We start from the raw sequence: 18973 nt of genomic DNA on the forward strand, positions 1-18973 counted from the left end.
AACAAAGAAATTAACGTTTCAAAAGGGTAAACCATAATTTCTACCCACCATGCAATAAAGCTAGAAATTTGTAATGAACTTTTAATGCCAAAACCCCAAACCCAGACACCTTTAAAAAACACTCTTCCAGCCAAAAAGTAGATCAAATAATATCTTTCTATTTTCAGATTATTTAGAAAATAAAGACACGACATATCAAAATGTACACTGTGTGGTCAAAGCTAAAATCAATATAAAGACATAGCCATAATTCTTTCTTTCTTTTTTTTTTTTTTTTTTGAGACGGAGTTTTGCTCGTTACCCAGGCTGGAGTGCAATGGCGCGATCTCAGCTCACCGCAAGCTCCGCCTCCTGGGTTCAGGCAATTCTCCTGCCTCAGCCTCCTGAGTAGCTGGGATTACAGGCACGCGCCACCATGCCCAGCTAATTTTTTTGTATTAGTAGAGACGGGGTTTCACCATGTTGACCAGGATGGTCTCGATCTCTTGACCTCGTGATCCACCCGCCTCGGCCTCCCAAAGTGCTGGGATTACAGGCTTGAGCCACCGCGCCCGGCCAATTCTTTCATTTTTAAAAAGAAAGAACTGAAGTAAATACACTAATGCTGCAACTTTGTATCTTCTAACAAAAGACAAATAGCAACCCAGGGAAACCAGGATAAAGAGGATAATGAAACAAGAGCATGAATTAATTAAAAATGAATATTTGTGATGCATCATTGAGCAAAATCAATGTTCGTGTTTCCCAAATTATCTATAATGTTTATATCTATATAATGTTTGTGTATATAATCATATAATCACAAAGGATAAAAAAATTGACTGCTATTTTAATTGAAAGCAGTTAATTTAACTGAAAGTAGCTAATTAAAGTTGATATGACAATTTTATTTTTGCTAAGGCCAACTGTTCTCCTGTCACTCTTTAAAATGTCATTAAGGTAGGTTCGCTTCTATCTGATTTGTTTGAATAATTCCAAATTCATCGTTTTGGGAAGGGAGTGTATTTCTACTTTTGAGCCAAGAATTCTTAATACTTTTTGTCTTTTCTTTAGAAGTAACTATCTTACTTCTAAGTCCAATAGAGTATTTTTTTTTACACTAAAATATTCAGTTCATCTCTATGTTGCCTAAATTCTAGTTAAAAAAATTGAGTCACAAGAAGTATTTGGTACTATAATGTGCAGAGTTATAAAGTCACTATAAAAATTTCCTCTGACAGTGTAAAAACTGAATTAAATGTCTTGGTCTGGTTTACATTCATTGTAACATGTAAACTACTGCAGTAAGTATTTTTTTTACAGCACTTTGTGACATTCACTATTGGGTGAGTGTTTCGTAGTGTTTTATGGTGACTATTATTAGTTCCTCCTCACAATATTGTCTCTGAGACAAATATAGCAGTTATACAACCATAGAAGCTTTCTTGGTTTTGTTGTTTGTTTTACTTCACTGCAATAAACAGAAGTAAGTCAAAGATGGAAAAGTCAGGAAGCCAAATAAAATATAAAGAGCTTCCACCCAGTTCTGTCATTTGCTCAGAAACTAAATGTAAATATATTCAGTAAGTTCAAATACATTAGAATTATTGCTAGTACCAAAAATATGCTTGATTTCATAGCAGGAAGCAAATCAATACCTTCAGAGATGTTCATTTCTAGTATTTCTAGCAGAATTAGCCTCAAAAGAATTTTTTTTTGTATTAACTCTTCATAGTACCACCCAGGATCAGAAGTACAGAAGGACACTACACGGTCAATGAGAATTCACAAGCCATTCTTCCATGCGTAGCTGATGGAATTCCCACACCAGCAATTAACTGGAAAAAAGACAATGTTCTTTTAGCTAACTTGTTAGGAAAATACACTGCTGAACCATATGGAGAACTCATTTTAGAAAATGTTGTGGTAAGTTTAATGGCCATGAACAGATACGTTAAGCCAGATTGTAAATTCGCTGTTATACTTTAGTAATTTAGCATGAAAGTATATTATTTAATAAAGAAAATATTCTTGGGACATTAAAGAAAATATTAAATATTTATTAAAAAATTAAAATATTAAAGAAAATATGTCCCTTGAATGAGAATAGTATTTATCAGATAACAGGAACGCATAAATGCCCTCTTTCTGAAATTATTTTATGTTTGTGGAAATATGTGTTTGTCAGGACAAATTTTAAGTGCCTGTGCCGTATTCTGTGCTCTTAACCTTATATGGCAATAATAAACATCTAAATAATTGTAATTTTTATGCTATATTTTCAATTCTTTAGTACTACAAAGCAAAAAAAAAAGTTAAACTTTTTTAAAAAAGAAAAATAGTCTATAATATGTGTCTTAATGCAATCAGAAGCAGTCATTAATTCAACAAATATTTATTGAACAACTAGCACTGGTTTAGGCACTAGGAATACGTCAGGGAACAAAAGAATCAAAGATCTCTGCCCTCATGGAGTTTATTTCTAGAGGAAGGAGATGATAAAAACTAAGAATAATAATTTTAGTCAGAGGAAAATAAGTCAGAAGAAAAAAAAGGTAGCATGAAAAATAAAAGAGGGAGGTCAAGGTGTCAGGAGTTGCAGCAGTGAAGGTGACAGTTGTAAACAGGGTAGAGTAAGTCCTCTTTGGGAAGGTGACATTTGAGCAAAACTTGAAGGAAGTGAATTAGCCAAGCAAATATCTGGAGGAGCAGAGCAGGCCAAAAAAAAAAAAATACGTGGAGCAAAGAACTTGAAGTGGAAACATGCCCAGCGTATTTGAAAAACAGGAGGCCGGTGAAAGCAAAGCAAAGAATGAAAGGAGAAAGAAGTCAGTGAAAAATGGAGGCAAAATCATGTCGAGCCTTATAATCATTGTAACAATTTTACCATTTACTCTAAGTCAGAATCCATTGCAGGTTTTTGAGCAGGGGAGCCATATTATCTGCTTTACATTTTGAAAGGGTTATGTTGGCTGTTGTGATGAGAATAGATGGTAGGGAGACAAGGACAGGAGCAGCAAGACCTGTTGGGAAGATGTCTGGAGGCAGATAAGAAATGATAAAACTCAAACCAGGGTGTTAGCAGAGAAGAGGGAGAAGTAAGATTCTACATATACTTCGAAGCTAGCATTTTCTGATAGATTGCAAGTAGGGTGTGAGAAAAAAAATAAGGGGTGACTCAAATGTTTGAGACCAAAGGTATGAATGATTGGATGGATGAAATAGCCATCGGCTAAGATGGTGAAGGCTACAGGTGGTACAGGAAGGGACCATTGGAAGGAATTGGGAGCTCAGTTTTAGGGCATGAGTGTGAGATGTATGTTAGGCATCAGAGCAAGGAGTTAGAAGAAGTTCAATAGAATTCAAGTTTGTAAGAAAGTATCAGTATCTAGGTTTGAGATACTGGTAGTCATTAGCATATAGTTCATATTTAAAGCCATAGCACTGTATGAGATCACCACAAACTTGAGTACAGATACAGAAGAAAAGAGGACCAGAGGCTGAGCCCCTCTCACATGCCAACATTAAGATGTTAATGTTGAGGGGAAGCCAGCAAAAAAGTTGGAGAAGGAGAAACCAGTGCGATAGGAGGGAAACTAGGAGTGTATAGCATCCTGGAAGCCATGTAAAGGTGGTTTCGCATAGAAAGGACTCATAATTGTGTCAGATACTACAAATGCATCAAGAAAAATGAGTGCTGAGAGCTAGCCATTGAATTTAGCAAGTGAAGCCTCAGAATTGCAGGTAATAGTGCCCTTTCTCTTACCATTTCCTCTGACGGTTCTGGTGGTCTTTGGTACCACCTTACTTAGAGAGCCAATTATGCTGTCAAGTTGCTGTCAGCTTTTGGGATTGTTTGCTCTTTATTTGTGCACTGCAGAGCAGCAATACACTTGATATCTAGTAAACCACAGAATCTATAGTTTTCTGAAATCTTACCACTGTAAAATGATTTATTGTTCTGAAAGGTATGGGCTTATGTTTAAACTCCGACATATTTTAAATTATGTAATGCAAAAGCTAACCTGATGGTTAAAACTAAAAGATGGAAATTTAAATTGTCTTTGGATACGAGAGTTCCTTGAGGGCCTAGCTATGCAATTTGATGTCTTTTATATACTATGATATATGACTATGAAACTTTAAATGCTATGTTTTTTTTTTTTTTTTTTTTTTTGCATTTTAGGTTTTGGGGTACATGTGAAAAACATGCAAAGTTGTTGCATAGGTGCATTCATGGCAGTGTGATTTGCTGCCTCCCTCCCCCTCACCCATATCTGGCATTTCTCCCCATGCTATCCCTCCCCAACTCCCCCCCACGCTGTCCCCGCCACTCCCCCGCAACAGACCCCCGTGTATAGTGCTCCCCTCCCTGTGTCCATGTGTTCTCCTTGTTCAACACCCGCCTATGAGTGAGAACATGTGGTGTTTGGTTTTGTGTTCTTGTGTCAGTTTGCTGAGAATGATGGTTTCCAGGTTCATCCATGTCCCTACAAAGGACGCGAACTCCTCATTTTTAATGGCTGCATAATATTCCATGGTGTATATGTGCCACATTATGTTTTTTTTATTTTAGCTGGAGGATTCTGGCTTCTATACCTGTGTTGCTAACAATGCTGCAGGTGAAGATACACACACTGTCAGCCTGACTGTACATGTTCTCCCTACTTTTACTGAACTTCCTGGAGACGTGTCATTAAATAAAGGAGAACAGCTACGATTAAGCTGTAAAGCAACTGGTATTCCACTGCCCAAATTAACATGGACCTTCAACAACAATATCATCCCAGGTTGGTCATTTAATTCCCAAGAAGTGAATAAATACACGTATGTAGAACTCTAGACCAGGCTCTGTTTCCTCCAGCTGTGAAAATTAATTGAAGAGTAACAAGTGAAGAATTGATTGCTTTAAATTCTGTAAAACGTGTGCCTCTGCTTGGATTTTACCCCCTACCTAATATGTATGTGTTGTTCCTTCTTTTGGAAGGATAAGTTGAACACTAAGTAGCTTTTTTAACCTAAATATAATTCCCTCTACCCCATGAGAAGGCAGTATTGTTTATATAGGCACCTAAACTTACCCAGCTGGACCTCCTTCATCATTGATGAATGGATTAAGATGGCCACTGTTGGAATCCCGAAGATGCACTTAATTTTACAGAGAAGAATTCTACTTCTCACTGTTTGCATCAGCCTCTATTACAGTGTAGATTAATTTATGTAGAAAATTTCTACACTTACAAGTTAAGGTCATGTCTAGAACCCAGGAACATCCATCCCTGGGTAAACAAATATCTACTTATTATTTAGCCTTTGTCATCAGCATAAAGACATTGTCAATAATGAGAAACTATCCTATCCCAAAATTGAGTTCTGAAGTATTACATTATTATCATTTACTAAATATCTTGCTAGAAAAGTAGTAATAAGCTTGAGGTTTTTTTCCCCTTATAAACTGTGTTACCTTATTAACAACAATAGATCTCACTAAGAAAAAGATTAAAAAGGCTAGTCAATATTGTTTTCTGAAAGTGCAGTACTAATTTAGCTATTTAACTTTTAAAGCTTAATTTTCCACTTAATATTAAACAATAAAAGATTTTTAAAAATAACTTGAATGAGGAAAGCATGCAAGGTAAGCATACGTACTTAGATATGGACTGGTTTCATTAGAATTTTATTTTGTTTTAGGATTAGCACATTTACCTTATATTTTCTTCTAAATGTTATACATTCTAATATTATAAATTTTATTAATATTACTATCATACATGTTTAAATAAAATATCTGCCTTTGTAAATACTTATATAAACATCATTTATGATTTATAGATAAGTTTAAATTATGACAGATTTGACCATGTTGTTGTTATTACCTAACTAGCATACGTTTTCATAATTTTCCCCTTTGTCCTGCCAAGTGAGTTGAATTATAAGCTGAAAAGGTTTTCATGTGTTTGATGCAAATTGTTTGGAAGGAAAAGTGGTAGTGAGATAAATGAAATGGAAAATGTAATGTTTCTGAATGAAAGATTTTTGAAACTCAGACTACGAGCCAGCTTTAAGCAATACATTTAGATGAAAGGTTTACTTTAAACCTAAAATAACTTTTTAAGATGTTTGTTTTCATTCTCTTTTCCTGTTCCTTCTGCTGTTTTTTTGTTCTTCAAACAAGTGTCTATAGACGTAGTAAATAGCTCAGGGGAAGAAATCAGTGGGAAAGGCTCTCTTCTCCAATGTCACCTCTTTGGTTCAGTTTCTGACCTACTCATAAATCTAATGTGCAAAATACTGAGCTGTCGTGAAATTTTTCCTAGGTTATTGAGAGGCGTTTGGGTTGTTTCTTGTTTTCCTCAGCCCACTTTGACAGTGTGAACGGACACAGTGAACTTGTTATTGAAAGAGTGTCAAAAGAGGATTCAGGCACTTATGTGTGCACCGCAGAGAACAGCGTTGGCTTTGTGAAGGCAATTGGGTTTGTTTATGTGAAAGGTAGGTAAAAGTGCTCCATTTTTAGTTTATAATGCATTCATAATGAATGGCTAAAGTTTTGCTTTTTTATTATATAGTAATACAATATAACTTCGGTTTTTAATCCACTCAGTCCTATTTCACAGCTACGCAAATTCATGAGAAAAAAATTATGAGCATTCGACTCAAAAGTAGGTAAGAAGCAAGTAAAGAGATCATTTCACACAAAGTGGAATCATCCCCTTAGAATAATGAAATTGACAAAATTATCTGGCAATTTAGCATGAAGAGTTGATTCTGGAAAATTCATGAGGTTTTAAAGTGGCTTTCTTCCCCTCTTTACTAAATTATTTTTAGTAGGTCAAAAATCACAAAGAAATTATCAGCACTTACTTTTCCTTTATATCCGTCTTATATTATTTTCCAGAACCTCCAGTCTTCAAAGGTGATTATCCTTCTAACTGGATTGAACCACTTGGTGGGAATGCAATCCTGAATTGTGAGGTGAAAGGAGACCCCACCCCAACCATCCAGTGGAACAGAAAGGGAGTGGATATTGAAATTAGTCACAGAATCCGTCAACTTGGCAATGGCTCCCTGGCCATCTATGGCACTGTAGTAAGTCACACTGGAATGACTGATGCACATTTAGACCCCCACGGCCAACGCCCCTCTATAAGTACCATAGATAAGAAAAATTTCTCTTACATTCCTATTTAAATCATAAAATCTGAATCGAAGAACTCCTTTTCAAAAACCGAAACAAGGATTGAAATAGATACTTTTAGCCTTTTCAAGTAAGTGCAAGCAGTGAGATAATTTGGCTGCCTCCTTCCTTATCATTGACTTATTAATTTACATTTGGAGATAACCTCCTCAGATCTGTTTTAGGACAAGGAAATTGAAGAATTACAAACACAGTTACATATAAATTAGAGTAGATTTCACAGGAAGCTGATAACTATATTAGGCTTTTCCAAAGTTCAGTAATTCAGAAAATGAGTGGTGCTTTGGGTTATTATTCTAATTTGGGGGTCAAGTTACCCCAAAGTGAAATATTTTATCTAACAATGTCTCAACTAGAATACACATGGTGAATTTGTTAAATCACATTTGGTGAGACCTCTTATGTGCTGTTATTGTTTAATTAATTGAGATAATAATTAAAATATACTATCTAATACCCAAACCAGTGCACTATTCACAGTCATTTAGTCTCCTTGATTTTACGTCAACGTTAGATATCATTTGTTGATTGGTCCTTTGATTATGAAATTATTTCTACCTTTGTCTGCCAAAACACCAATATGGCTCAGCCTTCTTCATTACCACTTTTCCCCTTTTCCTCTATTACTATTTCTGAAGTCCTTGGTACTTCTAATATCCATTACTAATACTAATTTTTTTCACCATGTAATTTAAGATTCCTAAAAATGTAGTATCTCCAACCCTGAAACTCTTCCAAGTTCCATTTCCAGCTGTTGACTAGGAACTTCTGTTTGGATAATACATTGAAATCTCGAATTAAACATCTAAACCAACATTCCTTTCTCATTCTCCCAATCTCCTTTCATATCTGCAAATCAATTCCCCTTTATTGGCTGTTTTTCTTAAGGAGACTGAATTCTTCTATTCACAAGACCTTCAGTGAAATCTATGACTCTAGTTACCAAAGCTAAATTTATTTAGTTGAAATCCTGTATAAATTTACACACACACAAAGACACACACACAACGTGACCCATATCCTGTGGTTTATTATTATAGGTAAATTAGTTTTTCACTTTCTCTCCTAAATTTCAAACTCTCTAGACAGAGGTCCAACTGAATGTACTTTTAATAATCCCCATTAGAAAAGACTCAATTTGTTAATTTGTCCTGATTAATGCTTTTTAAGATATCTGTAAAATACCATTAGTATTTTTCTTCAATAAGATAATTTCAGATAGATGACATAAAATAATGTAATTTTTGCTTTGGTTTCTTACCAGTTAGTTAGTATTCCTGGAGATCAATGATAGGCTATTTTGAAAAAGTGTATTCTTGGAATTTCTTTTCTTCATTCCCCCTGCTCCTCCTCCAAATCTATTTAAGAGGTTAGACATATGTAGGTTTTCCTATTTCTATTAAAATTCCTTCTCAAAAATGAAATTTCAAATAAACTAGCATCATCGTGAAAAAAGTGATTAGCCTGCTCTGTAGGCTCATATTTCTGTGAAAATGCTGCTTATTTCCATAGAATGAAGATGCCGGTGACTATACATGTGTAGCTACCAATGAAGCTGGGGTGGTGGAGCGCAGCATGAGCCTGACTCTGCAAAGTAAGCTGCTTCATGAAACTAACTAAACACTTGATTTAAGAACTATTACCTAATAAAGAGTGTTCATTTTCTTTAAATCTATAGCAAGTTCATTCGTGGAGCTCTCAGGGTATGTCTAATTTAGTTTTCTGCTGCTAATGGAGCAGTTGTCATCAAACATTAAACTGATAACCCTTGCACAGATTTTTTTTTCTATTTTATCTAACATATGCTGTATAAGATTGCAGTTGATCAGTGGCAGAGCATTTTTATTACAACACATTCAATGGAGCGCCCCTTCTTAAAGTTCACCACAGTTATTCCAACATACTTACAAAGATTGACATTTATGGCACTTTAAAATATTTGTTAAAAATAAAGACTAATGTAAAGGAACTCAGAAGTGCTCCACGTTGATGGCTGTAATCTTTCATGAAATAACTAAACGTTCTGGGTGAGAACCTCAGGCTCATCAGGAAGCCCTTCAGTGAGAATCACTTGAAAACAGAGTATTCATAATTGGAAAAACGTGAAATACTCAAATGGACAACTGGAGAGTTTATAGAAGCATTTAAGGGGCTGACCGAAAGACAATGTCATTGGGTTGAGAATTTAAGCAAGTCAAGTCATTTTGTGACTTGACTCAGTATTTAACAGAATGAATTTACATTTTCTTCCTTCATTGTTGAGAGATGATCTACAGATTAGTTAAAACAAATTAGATTAGGTCTTAGATTAGTTAGCTGTTTGCCAAACTATATAATTCTCTAAGACTCAAATAGATTATAGACATTTAATAAGTATCTAAGACAATGTTTCACTAAAGAACATGTCTATCAAATGATAACATGGGATGTCATTAGGAAAACAGGGTTCTATGTTCAAATAAATCTGAGAAAAAAATGAATTAAACAGAGTTCATGTATTTATTAAGTATATAAAGAACACTTACTATGTGCTCAGCCCTCCTCCTTAGGCTACCAGATTTCTTTACTGCAGAAATGTTAATAAGCTGATGTGAATTATGGCTCAACAAAAGGAGAATATGCCATATTTTCCAAATAAATATTGAGTGAATGTAGGTAGGATGCTACACAATCCACTGACCCAGTTTAAGAAAAGCTATATTCGAACAGCTCATCTGCACATATGGACAATAAATTCATTTCAATAAGTGAGACATTAAATAATCAAAAATATAATTGGTTCAAATTAGGATTAAAGTATCAGAAGTGATATTTTTAGAGTGTTTATATTTAATAATTATGTGAAGAAATTAACTCAATCGAAGTAGGTACATGTGGAATTTTATTATTGTATTAATTTATAGCTTTATATGCAATTGGAAATGTTCAATATGGTATCTAAATTAAGGCTCTGAGTTTATTTGATACGTTGGCCATTTTAATATGAGCAGACAAGCGTATTTAGTCATGTTGTCACTTAGTGTTGAGGAATAAACCTGAGGTATTTATGCAGCAACAGTTTATGTAATCAGGAAACTAGGAGAGAAATAAAAGCACCGCTCCTGAAAGTTTCTAGAGTGAGGTTAATATAAACATCAGTTAGAAGGCATTGTGTAGGGTGATGAGCATAAATCAGAATAATGCTTTATATGATACTTACTGAGAGAGTCAAACCTCACGTGAAGGAATTACTTTTCAAAAGACATGTCACTGATACCTTTGCGGAAAAAACTAACATGTTAATATCACAATGAAACACATTTTTGTTCTATTTTTGTCTTACTTGTATTCTATTTATTCTAGATATACTCCTCAGTCTAAAATATGCAGCTGTCACCTTGAATTATCTGCTATTTATTACCTCTGATTGAACAAATCATTCCACCTTTCAGTTCAATCTCACTAAGACGCCATTCTTACCCTATCATGCTTTTTCTCAAGAATGTATATGCTGCCCCCTTTGGTTTCTTATTTTAAGATTTAAACCAGTGTTTAAAACCCTGTATGCTGCTGCTCTTCAGGGTGAACCATTCTTTCTATTCTGTTCATTGTCTTGAAAAAGAAAAAAGCTAAATCCATCTCTATGTTGTGTCTTTCTCTCCAAGTGTTCTCCCCTCTCCTCTCTGTTCAAATGACCTTACCTATTTTTGAAAATCCAGTTCAAGTCTCTTCTCCCCAATGAAGTCTGTCATATTCTGTCATCTTTCTTGGCACTGTGGACCAATAGAGACATAAACATTCTGCCAGCGGCTGCATGCAGTTCCTTTTACAGTCTTTCCAAGGACTCTACTTGAGCCACTGTCATTTACTGTCGACCCTGTTAACATCTCCCTCCTTCCTTTCTGGCTACCAGAATACCATTTTCTCCTGACTTTCTTCCTACCTCAGTGATGGGTTCTGAGTATCATTTATGGGCTTGTCTTCTGTCCATCTCTTAAATAATGCTGTTACAGTTGTTTCTGTCTTTGACCCTCTTCTCATTTTAGACTCTCTTCTGAAGCAATCTTACTCACTGTGAAAGGCTCGCATGTCTATATTTCTTGCTCATCTCTATTCTGAGCTCTAGCTATGAATATCCTCCTGTCATCTAGATATCTCTATATGAACATCTTACAGATACCTCAAGCTCAATAGTCCTGAATGGATGCAAGTTATCATTCCCTACTCTCTATCCACAAGTCCATTCTTCCTGTCGTGTGCTATTGCATTGCCAAATTACAGCATATTGTTCAAATCAAAACCCTGTAGTCAGCAGTTCTTCCCTTTAACCCATGCCAATCCGTAACAAAGTTCTATCATTTCTACTTTCTTAATAATTCTTGGATATGTCTTCCTTTTCCTCTCCATTTCCAATGGCATGCTTTCGTTTGATCTATTGTTACTATTGTTTATGCTCCCATATTAGTACATGTTAATTCTGTAGGAGCTGTAGCACAAATCTATCTTATCAGTGGACTATGAGCTCCTTGAGACTAAAAATAATGTCTTTTCTCTCTATATTCTCAGCACCTAGCACAATGCCTGGCAAATAGCAATAAGTGTTTATTGAATACATGAATGATGACCAGTGATAAAAGAATGAGTTAATTAGCTGGGCGTGGTGGTGGGTGCCTGTAATCTCAGCTTCTTGGGAGTCTAAGGCAGGAGAATCTCTTGAACCTGGGAGGCGGAGGTTGCAGTGAGCCGAGATCCCACCACTACACTCCAGCCTGGGTGACAGAGCGAGACTCCGGCTCAAAAAAAAAAAAAAATGAGTTAATGATGACTCTTTACCTCAAAAATGATCAAAAGAAAAAATTGAATATTCACCACATAAAACACAGACAAGATTAACAATAGTAACTAAGACTACTGTGTGCTTACCCTGTTCAAAAGTTGTACTCACACACTCTTGTGGAGTCTGATGGGAATCCTCTGAAGTAGGCAGCGTTTTTAATGGCACAGGGGCTCAGAAAGCGGGTAAGAAGCAGACACAGAATTTGAATCCAGGAAGCATGACTGTAGAACCCATGCTATAGGCTAATCTGCTCAGGAATTTTAAATTTTTGACATTTACCAAAGAATTATGGAAATTGTATCAATGGCAATTACAATCTACAGTCTTAGTTGGGCAGCAAGTGTTTTTTAAATAAATCAATTTTTCAAAATTATGTTACCATATAATACATGATAAAAAGTGTTGTAACTCCACAAAAACTGAGATACTATGTGCTTTTTTCCATAGGTCCTCCTATTATCACTCTTGAGCCAGTGGAAACTGTTATTAATGCCGGCGGCAAAGTCATACTGAATTGTCAGGCAACTGGAGAGCCTCAGCCAACCATTACATGGTCCCGTCAAGGGTACTCTATTTCCTGGGATGAGCGGGTTAATGTGTTGTCCAACAACTCGTTATATATTGCTGATGCTCAGAAAGAAGATACCTCTGAATTCGAATGTGTTGCCCGAAACTTAATGGGTTCTGTCCTTGTCAGAGTGCCAGTCATAGTCCAGGGTGAGTGTGATCAGAGGAATATTCATAGTAAACAGCACCTGGGATGGCTCAAATCATGGAAATTATTAAACACGTTAGTCCAAGTCTCCTGTTCCTTAAGATACTTTTAGATGATGGGGAGAGGACAAAATCATCAAAATTTACAAATTGAAGGGCCTAAAGCAATAGAGATTAGAGCTTTAAAATGCCAAGATTTTAATTTATAATCCCAAACTAAATTTTTGATTCACAGCTAAGTCAAATCTATTCTCAGAAATCAATGTGTATGTTTTGCTTTAAAGAATTACTTACGTCCAAAAGGTAAACAGTTTGTAAACTTACTGGTCTCTAAGTCTTCCAGCAGCCATGTGCAAGTGAGTGAGGACTAGGTCTGAGAAGAAACTCTAATTAACTGGAGTTCTTCTCTCACTCTTGGATTTTAATTTTACCTTAAAGGAGAGCTTCCATAAGCTATTTCTCCGCAACTATATATTTAGCTCTGTAACCAGCGTGTATCTTAAATGAAATCTTTACAAGCTTTTATTTGCAAAAGCTAAGACAAAGTCCCACGTTTTATTTGCAGTTCATGGTGGATTTTCACAGTGGTCTGCATGGAGAGCCTGCAGTGTCACCTGTGGAACAGGCATCCAAAAGAGGAGTCGTCTCTGCAACCAGCCCCTTCCCGCCAATGGAGGGAAGCCCTGCCCGGGTTCAGATTTGGAAGTGCGAAACTGTCAAAATAAGCCGTGTCCAGGTACACCTCCTTATTTAACCGATAGGCATGTGTTTAGTAGACCTTCATTTCTGTTTTCCACCTATAGGTTGCCCCGGTGTTAGTACTCTAACTTAAAACGTACCCGATGGTATAATGGTTCACTTTTGTATAGTGGATGGTAACTGGTCGGAATGGAGTCCTTGGGAAGAATGCACAAGGAGCTGTGGACGCGGCAACCAGACCAGGACCAGGACTTGCAATAATCCGTCAGCTCAGCACGGTGGGCGGCCGTGTGAAGGGAATGCTGTGGAAATAATTATGTGCAACATTAGACCTTGCCCAGGTGAGAACGCACAGATAATACTAGGATAAGAAAAACTTTTCTATTTTAACTCTTATGAAAGAATTATATTCACCTTTTCTTCTTCATTCTAAGAAGATGTTATGCCTCTACCCTTGAGAATATGTTCATTCACTATATTCTTAGTTCTCTTTCATGGATAAACTTGTAAAAGTATTCATCGACATTAAGCAAAATACTTGATTTAATTGAACATGAAGAAAGTCTCCAAACTAGAGTGTATTTTTCAATCATGTAAAGAAAACATAAGTATTTACAAGGTCATAAAGTAATCCAGCCATCCATTTCCAAGTGAGAAAAGGTTACCCTGGAGAGGTTAAAGACTTGCTCAGAAACACACATCTGGTGAGGGGTAAATACTAATCGCTGTCATTCACTAAATACTCATCATACGATGGGAACCATGCTAGATGCTTTATATTATTAATATTGCATACTGTTAGAGACTGACTTTGTATTTTAGTGCCCTTTCAGATTAAAGTGACAAATCAAAATTGCATCCAAGAATTTGGACAATGCTTTTACTAGCATGTTTTCCATCTCTCATCTCTGCTTTCCTCTCTTTGGCTTTATTCTCTATTAAACTCTTTCCATGTGGTGGAAAAAATGACTGCTGACAGCCACTGGCTCACAGGGGCATTATAATCTAAGTAAGGCCTCAGAGAAAAAGAGTTCCCTTGTCTCTCAGAATTCATATCAGTCCCTCGGAAAGAACCCTGTTTGCATTTGTTTGGGTCACATGCTCACCCCTGAACTCAAATGAGTCCAGGAGAAGGGTATTTTAATAGCCAGCTTGGGTGAGCTGCCTAACTAGTGTAATGAGGGGCAGAGAAAGAAATAATGCAAAGTAGAGGAGCTGTTTGTTTATTTATTCATTCATTCATTCACCCAACAAATATTTATTGAGTGCTCACTCTGTCACCAAGGCATTGTTCTAGTTGCTAGAGTTAAAATGATAAACAGTATCTTTCCGGTGTTGATCAACACACCCAAAAAACTCAGAGTTGAAATGATGGAGTACAACTTGGAGACCTATCTTAGCTGGAATGGTCAGAAAAAGAAACACAGACAAACCAAAAAGGGACAGGTATTCAGTACATTGGGTATTGCATCCTATTGTGCAGATGAGGAAAGATTTAGAAAATCATATTCAGTATTATGTATGTACCTATGCAACAACCCTGCATGACCTGCACATGTACCCCAGACCCTAAAGTAAAAGAAAAAGGAAAAAAAGAAAATGATATTCAGTAATTCACTAAGGATAGATAGCTAATAAAAAGTGAATCAAAGATCTGAACCCAGATTGATCTAATTACCAAGCTTATTTAAATTGTAGGTATCTGGATTTGCAATTCAGAACTTTGATTACATTACAAAAACAAAGTACTGTCCTGACATCTTAAAAAAGAAACCATTTGTTTTAGTCTTAAAGAATTTAAAAGCTGGTTGTAATCACATTATGTTCTAAATTTAAAACAGCAGAAAATACTTGATCAGAGCAATTTTTGTGTAATTTGTCATCTAAAATAACTATATAATAACTAAATGATATTTGTAAATATCCTAAAAGCCAGTTTTTTCTCTTCATGTTGAGTAACTATTTGCTTAATGTCTGCTTGCTTATTTACTGTTGTTTTGTTCATTATTCTATTGGCTTTTTTTTAGACTTTCTCTAGTTATTTCTCCCAGCCCCTAAACCAATTGAATTTAGCTATTGTTTGAGCATGATGTTGGTGGTGTCCTGGAGCAATTCAATGAGAGCATGTATTTCTTCCCAGTAAGAGCATGTATGAGTTTGTGATGCCGTATTGGTAGGTAACTATCAGCTGCAGTAGAAATATCTATGCCACAACAATCAGCAGATGCTACAAGTCAGTTTTCCTCCCTACCCCCAGAGAGTTAGTTGCTAAACATTTCTCAGCTCACCACTGAAAAATGGGTAGCCAGCCTAAGACAGTCTTTCTCATCCAGAAGGTATGTGAAAATCTAAGGGGCAGAAGATACTTGCTTTCAGTATAATTTATTTTTAACAATGTTGAACTTCTAAAAGAGTTGCAAGAACAGTACTGATAATTTCTATATAACACTATCAAGTGAAATGTTGTGTATTTCCTGAAACAAGGACATTCTCTTTCATGAACACAGTACAGTGATCAAAATTGGGAAATTTGATATTGATACTGCTATTATCTGATTTCGTTATCTAATCCACAGTCCATATTCAGCTTTTGTCAGTTGTCCCAGTAATATCCTTTGTAACTCTTTTCCCATTCCAGGAACCGATCCAGGATCACACGCGCACTTGTTTGTTGTGTCTCTTTAGTCTCATTTAGTTGGAGCATTTTCTCAGTCTTCTGTCATGACCTTAATGTTTTTGAATGTACAGGCCAACCATTTTATAGAAGACAATTTCACTTGGATTTGTCTAACATTTCCTCGTGATTACACGCAGGTTTTGCATTTTGGCAGGAACACCACAGAAATGATTTTGTGTCCTTCATCAGTGCATCATTCAGAAGGAACATATGTCAGTTTGTCCCATACTGGCGGTGTTAACTTTCTTCACTTGTTAAAGATGGGGTCTGTCATTGTACAGTTCCTAGTTTTGCTTTTATTATTAGTAAGTATTTTGTAGGGAAACTTGGAGACTATATAAACATCTTATCCACCTTTCACACTAGTTTTAGCATCCATTTCTGATTTCTGCTTCAATCAGTTATTACTATGATTTTTGCAAAACAGCTATTTCTAACTCATCATTATCTTCCATATCTGTTATTGACTTCTACTGTAAAGAACTTTCTCATTTCTTTACTTTTTATATCAATAAGAATTCAGGTATTATGCAATGGTATGATACTCTGGTATCATTCGGTGGTTTATGACAGTGGAACCCAACCTTTTTGGCACCAGGGACTGGTTTTGTGGAAGACAATTTTTCCACAGACTGAGGGGTTAGGGGATGGTTTCAGGATAATTCAAGCACATTATGTTTATTGTACGTTTTTATATATAATGAAATAATCACACAGCATAATGTAGAATCACTGGAAATCATGAGCTTGTTTTCCTGCAACCAGAAGTCCTTTCTGGGGTTGATAGGGGACAGTGACAGATCATCAGGCATTAGATTCTCATAAGGAGCACATAACCTAGATCCCTCACATGCACGGTTCACAATAGGATTTGCGCTCCTATGAGAATCTAATGCCACTGCTGATCTGACAGGATGGGGAGCTTATGTGGTAATGTGAGTGATGGGGAGTAGCTGTAAATACAGATGAAGCTTTGCTCACTTGCCAAGCGATCCATGGCCCATGGGATTGAGGATCCCCTGGTTTATCATACACTGTCATTATTTATCATGATGTTCACATTATCCTAGAATAGGTCAGTGGAGGTAGGCCCGTCCGGGCTGGTTTCAGTGTTCTCTTGAGATGTGCTCATGATTCTTTGAGTACTTTCTTACTTTCTGGTACAAACAGTTACTTCAAACTTATTTTGTACTTTCCCCACCCCAGTTAGAAGGGTGTTTTTAAACCGCAAATCTTTTTTAAGATTGATATATTCAGGGAGGGCCTATCCTGACATTTGAGAATCATTGTCATTAAAATACACATATACTTACAAATTAAAGAATGAGCATTTTTTCAAGTGTCTGTCTGAAAACTGTTGAGAACTTTGAGCAAAGCTCCTAGCTTACACTTACATAGGATTTACCACGTGTCCGGCACTGTTCCAGGCACCTTTCTTCTATGAACTCCTTATTGCTCACCTCAGCTCTAATAAATTATCTTTTATTTGCATGTTGCAGATGATGAAACTAGGCACACAGAAGCCAAGTCACTTGTCAGGATGGCATGGCCTGTAAGGGCAGAATGGTTACTCAGGCCCAGAATGTCTGCCTGGAAACTCCGCTCCTAGCATTGTGCTCCTCTACCCTTCCGTAATTAAAACTGCAAAGTAGTGTAACAACAAATTCAGTTATAATATTTTGCATTTTTCTTCCCTACTAATCCCTCTGTAGTTTTTTAAAAAATATTTTAACTTTCATTTTAGTTTCAGGGGTACATGTTCAGGTTTGTTATGTAAGTAAACTCATGACTCAGGGGTTTGATGTACAGATTATTTGTCACCTGCATACTAAGCATAGTATCCAACAATTTTTTTTCTTCTAAACCTCTTCTTCCTTCCACCCTCCTGCCTCAAATAGGCCCCAGTGTTTGTTGTTCTCCTCTTTCTGTCAGTGTGTTCTCATTATTTAGCTCCCACTTATAAGTGAGAACATGTGGCATTTGGTTTTCTGTTCCTGAGTTAGTTTGCTAAGGATAATGACCTCCAGTTCCATCCCTGTTTCTGCAAAGGATGTCATTCTTTTTCATGGCTGCATAGTATTCCATGGTGTATATGTACCACACTTTCTTTATCCAGTGTACAACTGGATGTTTGGGTGTTTGGGTTGCTTCTGTCTTTGCTATTCCAAATAGAGCTTAATGAACACACACATGCATGTGTCTTTATGGCAGAACAATTTATATTGCTTTGGGCTTATACCCATAGTTGGATTACTGGGATGAATGGTAGTTCAGTTTTTAGTTCTTGTTTTTTTCTGTCTAGATAGCATGATGTTTTATGCCTTCTCCAGTTTATATTACCATTATTCCTTTTTTCTTGCTATCATTCCATTTTTATAAAAGAAACACTTGAACTTCCCAACATTATATGTCTTGAAGTCCAATTCTAGTTAAGATTTTCCATATTGGTTAAAAAATAAAAACAAAAAGGTCTTTAGCTGAAAACCTGTATTTATATGAATAGAAATGACACAGATATTAAATGAACAAATGTTACCCAATTGTTAATCCTCCAATTAAAAATGCATCTATATTAAATGGCATTATATGGTAAGAGGTTGGGGCTTTTGTTAGCCAACAGCCTTGAAGATAAAATACATTGAAATAATTGGAACTTCAGAGTTTTTAAAATCATATAGTCTACATTTGAGGACAATGAGCATCCACAGCCTGAGTATAATACAGAAGTAGTTTTGAATATCTGCCATCTATTTAAAGGCTTTCTTCTTTCCTCTGAGGTTTAGCCACTTTTTAGTGAAAATTCTTGTTGGCTAAAATAGATTTGTGTGACCATGTTTTTGTCTACAAAGCACAAGGATAATTAGTCAATCAGAAATCCACTAATTATAAG

At 36.1% G+C, this 18973-nt stretch overlaps 1 protein-coding gene across 3 annotated transcripts in view; it reads left to right on the plus strand.

The window, feature by feature from the left end:
• The window catches only part of HMCN1 (hemicentin 1), a 443485-nt gene that overhangs the window by 383280 nt on the left and 41232 nt on the right, over positions 1–18973 (plus strand). For all 3 annotated transcript variants that reach the window (XM_012444401.2, XM_064370607.1, XM_064370606.1), the window contains exons 82-89: positions 1715–1905; positions 4556–4769; positions 6337–6471; positions 6878–7068; positions 8690–8771; positions 12441–12710; positions 13273–13443; positions 13577–13747. In XM_012444401.2, coding sequence (XP_012299824.2) covers positions 1715–1905; positions 4556–4769; positions 6337–6471; positions 6878–7068; positions 8690–8771; positions 12441–12710; positions 13273–13443; positions 13577–13747 — 1425 coding nt within the window. The remainder of the gene's footprint in view (positions 1–1714; positions 1906–4555; positions 4770–6336; positions 6472–6877; positions 7069–8689; positions 8772–12440; positions 12711–13272; positions 13444–13576; positions 13748–18973) is intronic.

Source organism: Aotus nancymaae, unplaced genomic scaffold, assembly GCF_030222135.1.
Source record: "Aotus nancymaae isolate 86718 unplaced genomic scaffold, 86718_ANA_hifiasm-v0.15.2.pri h1tg000108l, whole genome shotgun sequence".
In the NCBI taxonomy this organism is placed as follows: Eukaryota; Metazoa; Chordata; class Mammalia; order Primates; family Aotidae; genus Aotus; species Aotus nancymaae.